Here is an 8,692-nt window from a genome sequence, read left to right on the forward strand (position 1 = left end):
TTTCTTCTTAGAATTCTTCTCAAGAAGTCGATAAGCTTATTAACTTCTTGAGAAGAATTCTAAGAAGAAAGTAAACCTACAGACATCGGTCTTGTTTAACAAAATATATATATATACATCTTAATAGTATTTTTGGGCACATCTGCTTTAACATTAATCATATCCTTTCAAACATGGCTAATGTCAAAGAAAGTGAACATATTGTTGAAAGTATAGCTTTGTGTGGTGTCCCCCAGTGGGTCGGTGATAAATTTGCAAATTTACAATGCCAAAATCTGGGGTTTGAGTCCAGAATGCAGATAACCCATTGTGCAGCTTTGCATAAAAACAAACAAACAGGTTTTCTGTAGTGCTTGTAATCCAACAAAAGATCCAGAAATTTAATACAAGAATAACTCTAAAGTTAACATTATAATGATTATACTGGAACTTACTCGTAATAATTGTGAGAAGTATTTATAAATGCATTATTAGTCAAAGTAACAGTAGATCAGTAGTAGTATTGCAGTGGTATATGAATAGGCAATGCATTTATCTTCTTGTGATGATACAGTATTTATTCTGTTTATGTGCAGGTTTAACACATGATAAAGCTGTTAACTTCATTTTAGCTGCCTTTGTTCTATTGTTGATCTTCAGTATATAACACTTGTCCTGGCAAGGGGAGAGGTATTGCTTCAATACTGCATGTTGTGTTAAAGATGTTGATAGTTGTGTCCTTCAGTGGTAGTTAGGTGATATTTTCAGGTTACAGCCTCACCCCTGTTTGAATGAGAATGACTAGTCCCACAGTTGCGCTAGTCACTCCAGGTAAATATGATGTCTCTTGTGAACTACAGAATGCTGGAATTTGTCAGTCTAGTATGGATTCAGCTTGAAAAGGTCCAGTAAAAACAACTGTCCTGTGTCATAAGCAAGTATACACACTGTGTTTGTAAATTAATATAGATTATTTCCTTATATTTGACATTATGTCCAGTTTCTATTCCACTCTCATGGCTCAGTTACTAATAGACATAGATTACTTTGTAATCAGAACTTGACTGAATCTCTTGTTATTAAGCAGAACTAGTGCGTTGCTCTAAAGTTAGTTAAAATTTTCCTGGCTATACCCTAATAAAGTACAGAGAGTTCAGAGAACTTTGATAAAAGTGAAGTAAAGGTTCTTAAAATTACAGGTTATTCGGTATACTAGTTGTTTTAAATAAAAGTTTACAACTAGTAGTTTAACTTTGCAAGGTTTCTGTGAAAAGTCTGTGATTACTTGATTGAATTAAAAATTACATAAAAAGTTTAACAAAGTAGCAAAGGCATGAGATATCCACATTCATTACAATAGGGTTAGTTCTGTTTTGTTTGATTATTAAGTGCAATACTTAAGTGTTATAAGCCAGTGGGCTTATTGATGCAACATGGTTAGAGCAGCACACACATTTCTATAACAGCTGACCTTGATTTTTTATATATGTTTACAAACTTTAATAATAAAAGTTTGTTTGTGTGTGTGTATTTATAATATCTTAAGCTCATTTGTAACAGAAATCTGTGAAATATTTACACCAATGAACTGAAAAAAATATCTGTAAAAATATTCAGTAAATATAGAGTAAACTAGTATTAAAATAGATTTTTAATCTGGTTTTCCTTAGGAATTTAAATGTTTCATATTTACTAATGACTTCTATTTTTAACCCAGACAGATTCTAATGATTCTGGAATTGTCATTTAGTGCAGCTGCAAAACAAGCACAGAAACAAAAATGGAAAAAACAAAACAAAGTATATTCAGTCTAACACAAATTGTGGGAAAAAAGTAGTTTTTAAAACCTAATTAAAACTATAAAAAATAAAGATTAACTTTTGTGCTTTCTATAATACCATTGTTGCATTTGGATATAAAAAATGGTCTTAAGAAACATACACGTAGACATAAGCACCTCAATCAGAGAAGTATATTAGAAAGAAAAGTAAAATGAAAAAGCAGGTTGAATTTCTATCAGGTGTTCAAAAGTATCAAAAGGTGCTTCAAGCAGAAACACAGATCCTAGAGTTCATTGTATAAAATGATATTCTATATTGCCTTATAGACAAACTGGAAAGTCTTATTAAAGCTATGACCTCTAAACCAATAGTGGATACCTCAAAATATGGTAGCGGAAAGTAACTCATCTCACCATACAAGGTCTTTCATTATACTTTAATGATATATTGCCTGAACAAGCTAACAGCTACAACCTTTTTTAATAACCACAGTGAATTAATCATTCAGTTTCATCTATGATCAAAGAAACTTTCCATGGATTTGTATCGTAGTTGTAAATGTAAATGTAGTTGCCATATCAAGTATTAAGCTGCTTCAAATGGCTGCAGAAAACTCCAGAACAGTCTTGACAATTTTCTAAAAAAACGTGTATAATCATTTTTATTTTAATGCTGAATGGCAAGAGCTTTTAAAGAAATGTCAGTCATTTACATACTGCAAAAAAGCATAAGATTATGGTTAGACAAGATGGTTGTTAGTGAATGAATGTGTAAATAGTGCTTGAGCAATGGGCTGCACAGCAATTATATTACATGTGACTTATATTTGAAGACCTTAGACATTTTAATATTTAATCATCAGAGAACTACACAAAGAAGTAATAAGTGAGATAAAACAGAGGTTCCAGTTTTACGATCCAATCTTTGAGCATGCCAAGATTATGGGCCATATGAATGCTTCAAAGTTTAGAGACAAGAAGCTAAATAAACATTTCTAAAGAGCTTGCTCTCCTAGAGTGCCAATTGGTGAGACCAAAGAAGAAGTTAGAGCTCAAGGTTTAGTTGAGATTCCTGACAACAACACTGATATGGTTACTTCTATTGAGTACTGGCAATATATCCTCTCTACACTTTCTGAAGCTAATAAAAATGCCATTTTCTTTTCCAGTTTTAAACACTTTGACTGAATGCTTGTTCAGCATTATAAATCAAGTAAATAAATAAATGACAAAGATTAGCAGAACCAATGTTAAAAGCAATCATCCAGTTTTATATGGATTGACAAGGATAAAAGTGCCAACTCATGCTTTTGGGCAGGAAACTTATATGAAGATGTCACAGCAAATTAAACTGCCTTTGAATGCAACTACATCTCCTTTTTTGGAATCTAAATAGAACAATTTGGATTTTATTTTCATCACATGGAGAATACAATGTTTTATTTTTTTTTATTTATGAATAATAATATTTTGATAGAAACTTTATTAATGCAAAGAAAAAAACTGAGTTTTGAATTTACAATATCCTAGCTGCAATTACAGAAGGTTGAATATGTTATATTAAAACAATTGCAAGTCATGTGATATCCACAGCTGATATAAAGCCATAGTGGAAAAATATATCGGAATAAAATTTTAACATCAGTGTTTCACAGGTAGTGTGATTCAACCAAAAATTTATCTACTTTTACGGTCCCTTGCCAGCACAAAATATTTATACACTCAGATCTTAAAGTTGTATTCAATTGGGGATTTAAAATTTCCAAGATGAAGATATCCCGAACAAAGGAATATGAATCAATCTAGGTCACTATAACCATCCAGGAATAGACCTGTAACAAGCTGTACTCCAACTATGTTAAGCAAAGTATGGTATCTTGTAAAAGATGAGAATCCATGATCATAAAGGTAAAAGCCACCTACATGCTGCAGGCAATAGTACACAACATAATCAAGAAGGATATTCATCTGGAAATGAAACCAACAAGATATTGGTTCACAAAGATAAGGCTTTTAGTCGTACCTCTTGTTCAACTGTCACATACTTCAAGAAGCTGGAGAATGAAATGGGTATTCATGCTATTTTATATGATAAAAAAAAAGGCAAGCTTTCCAAAGGCAACACCCATAGATTTCTGTGTGATCAGACTGGTGAAACTGGCACAGGGAAACAATCATCTTTATAAACCAGTAGATTATGAGAGGCAAGCATGGAGGGTGTGTGTGCTTTGAACATGAAAGCATTCTGATAGAGCCTTTTGCAGTGGAAACCATTCTGCTGGGCTACTGTCAAGATGTTCTTAGACAGAGCATGACCATAAATGATGATATGGGCTGTACAACGTGGTGAGGCTCAAAAATTTTGTATTTTTTGGTAAATAATAATAATACCAAGTCAGTCCATGTAATAATAACGAATTATTTTACTTCTCCAATAAGTCTGCTACAGCCATATTCACTTTATGCCTAATTTCATAAATATTTCGACAAAAGTTCTATGAGTAATCTTTACCCATCTCACAAATAAACTTATTTTCAGAATTTCCTCACTAATTAATTGAGTAATTAAACAGATGTAATAAGTCTCACTGCTAACACTGAAGTGAATCTCTAATTAATACTCATTATTAACTAACTCCTCCAATCATTCTCCTATTTATATGTACTGCTATTTCTACATACTGCTTGAAATTTCTAGATCACAACATCATTCAAATGAAAAGCTCCCTCTAACACATATCTGAATTAAAACATTGAAAATATAGCTTACAGCAGTAAAGTATTGAACATCTGTTGTACTAAAGAGGAATGACTGTACTATTTACTAGTTAACTACCGTTTAGTGCATGATACTTTCTAATTCCATAGGGAATAGTTTTTTTTATTTATCATCATAAACACATTTTTATGGAAACTGTTTTCTTTAATGCAAAGTAAACAAATTGTTCATGTATATGATTACACTTCCAAGTTGCAACTAGGGCTGAAATAGCTTACTAGTTATTTTGTGTGTGTGTGTGTGTGTGCTACTTTGCAAATTGCACCAGTTTTTTTAATTATCTGATGAAAAAATTAACCAAATTGATTTTACTATTAGTAAAACAGATGACTGCTAGTTTGTTTCCATGACTTATATTTTCAGCATTAGGAATTCAGTAACAACCCCTGATGAAATGATTTAGAAATGACTCCCGATTCTAATTTTTAAATATATTTTTATTAGAAATCTCTAACACTTAAGTTTTATATTGTACAAATTCCTCACATTAATGATAAGCCTAAGTTGCTAATGTGAGCAAAGTAGAATAACAAAGTCAAACTAAAACATCATCTAACAAACTGTTGCTAAGCGGACATACTTTTAATTTATATCCATTTTTACTATAGATTGCGATAGATCCTGCCAAATGACTGCAGTACTGTTTCCTAGGAGGTGTTATGGTTACATGATGCAATTATATTTACAAAGAAAAACTAGACAGTGAATGTTAAATTATTTTACATATTTGTATACTGCCATATATTTGAGAACACTTCTAGCACAATAGAAGTGAAGAAAATTTTTAATTGTGAACGTATGTGTTATTTTCATTTTATTTTTTAGTCCTTTTAATCGTGAAGTAACTTCATTACTTGCTTTCAAATCAAGAGAAACCGGCCTCCGAAAACTATAAACACATCAAATACACAACGCTAAACTCAAACATAAAACATTAAATACCAAACATAATAAATTGATTTCAATTTTTAACTGTTGGATTTTCAATAATTAATTGGGTTGATGATATTCTCTCAAGAATACCGGTAACACATTGTTAAGGCTCCGAAAGAAAACCACTTATAACACAACAGATAAAAACAACAACACATACCAAAATTAATAAAAAAAAAAAAAAAATTGTCAAACATTCTATTTTACAGTCAATATAACAACATTATTACTGGCAAACTGAAACATTACTGATATTTATGAACATTTAAATTTAAAACAAATATACACTGGATGTACGAAACTGGATCTATTAAAGATGATGGCAGGAGTATCAAGCCTATAAGATTACATCATATGCACACAATAGGCTTACATTCTTGTAGCACTCGTAAAAACCGTCATTATTCTGCCCTGATTCTAGTGATTTATTGAAGAGTTTTAAAAAATGCAAAGCCAGATTTAGACCCTCTGAAATCTCCAGGCAATACTGTGATGCCGGAGGACCCCTTCTTTGAGACTCAAGATCCCCATGCAGTTGCATCAGTTGTACCCCCTCTAAATCCGACACTGTAAAAACGTCATGTAACTCACACACATCTTGAAAGATGTAAATCATAAATACACTAAAAAGTAACCTGTAATATGTGAGTTACACGATTAAGCACAAAGTTTTGAATAAAATCTGTAACAAATTTATTATTATATATTTATTTTAATATCAACGTTTGTTTAGATTTATATTTAGAAATATGCATAGCTTATTGTGTTAAATATGTATTGCGATACTCCTGTCTATTCTCCAAAGTTGTAGAAGATTCTCGAGAGTAAGAATCAAAATATATCTGTGTACGTAAACGCTTGTGTTAGTGTCAGTATTGTTACGTAAAACTGAAATTTCGAGAAAGCCTCCACATGCCTATAAATATAACCAACACGCCACACCAAAAAGAGAGTATCTATTATTAGTAGGTTATACTCTGTGTGCTATAAACTTCGGAAGCTATAACTGTGATTTTTATAATGCTTATCAATCGGAAAACTTCAGATATTTGACCAGAAACCTTTACAAAGTTCGAACATTACAAATGATTTAACTTCAGTGGATTCTCATCGGACATTAGTATTTTTACAAAAAGATTATATAAATTCATTGGGGAAAACTTGGGGTGTGTGGCTGGTGAATAACGAAGGACAAAACTAGCTAGCTAGCTCCCTGTTAAGTGAATTATACCTGTGTCAACTCGTAATTAACTTGCTCATCGTGAATCCTTGATAAGATAAAGAAATTCCAGACTAGAAAGAAGACTTTATATTGCTTGTAAGTTTGTGAAGCTTTTGTTTATAAATCATTGTTTTTAATAACTATTATTGTAAATTGTGTTGTTGTGTGTGTATATTAAAACGTATTTGTGTTAAAAAAGAAAACTGTGTATCAATCTTTTTGGCAAATATCATAAACTGACTATATATTGACTTTACTTAACTGTTAAATCCAAAGTACAATTTAACCACTAAATTTAAAGTATCATTTAGCTCGGTTTCAGGATATTTGAAATTCTAATACGTAACAAATCTCATTATACTAATCTTACCGTAAGTTGGCCCAAGATTTCCGCTGCTCATCAAAATTAATTTTTGTCACGTGGTTACAACGTGGGCAGGTTTTCGTACGGTCATCTTCATTGGCCCGAACTAAAAGCTTGTAAAAAATCTCTTTGGTTGGTGTGGTCAAGCGGGCAGAAATTTCATCTCGATGAACAAAGCTATCACACATGTTGTTACAGCATTCTATCTTGACCAAACCCTCCTCTACCTTAGTTGTGAAATACTGATGAAGACAACTGTTGCATGCTGGATAATTACAGCAGGGCCGGCGGTACAACCAGTGAACATCTAGGCAGATTCCGCACTCCTCGCAGTCTAATTCTCCTACCGGGAAATGGGGAGGAGGATCGCTGTGTGAGGAATGGTTTTCTAAAAATTCAAGAATGTCCAAAATTTCATGATCATTATTTCGCTCTCCACGAGTTTCCAAGATTCTTTCAATAAGCACTCGCATTTCTGATAACTCTCTCCATAAAACATGGTCGCCCAACGGCACAAGTGCGTTAATAATGAGGTCGTTATCGTTTAACATCCGACCATGTCGTCTATGGCGAGGGGCAAAGACACTAGGGCGTCTGAAAAAGACAGGATCCAACTGTACAGATCTTTGAGAAGATTGACTGCTAGAACTGGATATCTCAGATTCCATCTCGCCAAAGGAAGTTTCAAAACGCTCTGGGTTTGAGCTAGGATGATTCCTACCTAGCTGTGGAAACTCGGGTCCAAATGAAAGTACAAAGCACTCCAATAGAAACTGCAGGTTTCCCATATCCAGACTAGTATCTGGAGACCCTTGGTCATCGTTTTCATCCATGCTTAATGTCCAAGACGAATTATGAATGATATCAGGTGGTCTAAGGAAAGCTTGTCCACTAACATATGTTACTGGGCTTAAAGAGTCGGAATCGTCATCATTGTCTCTTTCAAAGTCCCACTGGTATAATCTTCTGTCCTTCAAATCGACGGGTATTTCAACTAGGCTTGTCATTTAAGTTAGACGTCGTCACGCTGTCAGCTTCCCCTGACCGAAAGATGGTTCACTTGAGCTGTTCTTCCTGCTCTACAGCAACTCACCTTAGTAAACAAGGGAAATAACAAAAGAACTGGTGTCAATGAACGTCACGGCACGATTCACAGTTGAACTAAATGAACTGAATACTGAAAGAAACGTTTCAAAAAGTAGATTTCTGTTAATAATTGCGACTCTTATCAGTTATGTCACTTCAATCAGTGATCTTACAACTTCGCTTATATTGGGATTTAATAAAAAAACACTTTACATGTCTTAATAATCACGCAAAGACGTAAAATAATGTATGCCGTCATGTAATGGTCCAGAATGTCTGGTAATTACACGTTTCACTTCAAGGGAAATTATATCAATGGCAGTAGCTTCACATGACCTTCATCAAGCTGCAAGCTTGGTGGAATATTAACACAACTTGAGATGTCAGCACTCACAGTAGTTTTATACCTGTTTCCTTTCAACACACTGTTTCACTATACAACGTTTATTTATGTACACTTTCTACAGTTTTTTGTACAGTTCCTCACACACGGAACACTACCAAAACCAAACGTTTATGTGTGTATATATATATATATATATATATATA

The 8,692-nt window shown here is 33.1% G+C and overlaps 1 protein-coding gene across 3 annotated transcripts in view; it reads right to left on the minus strand.

Annotated features, from left to right (window-relative positions):
- LOC106458346 overlaps nucleotides 1-8,692 on the minus strand; it is a 42,409-nt gene that overhangs the window by 12,967 nt on the left and 20,750 nt on the right. For all 3 annotated transcript variants that reach the window (XM_022384535.1, XM_013917854.2, XM_022384534.1), the window contains exon 2: nucleotides 7,064-8,150. In XM_022384535.1, the coding sequence (XP_022240243.1) occupies nucleotides 7,064-8,064 (1,001 nt within the window). In that variant the 5' untranslated portion in view covers nucleotides 8,065-8,150. The remainder of the gene's footprint in view (nucleotides 1-7,063; nucleotides 8,151-8,692) is intronic.

The sequence above is a fragment of the Limulus polyphemus genome, unplaced genomic scaffold (assembly GCF_000517525.1).
Source record: "Limulus polyphemus unplaced genomic scaffold, Limulus_polyphemus-2.1.2 Scaffold449, whole genome shotgun sequence".
In the NCBI taxonomy this organism is placed as follows: domain Eukaryota; kingdom Metazoa; phylum Arthropoda; class Merostomata; order Xiphosura; family Limulidae; genus Limulus; species Limulus polyphemus.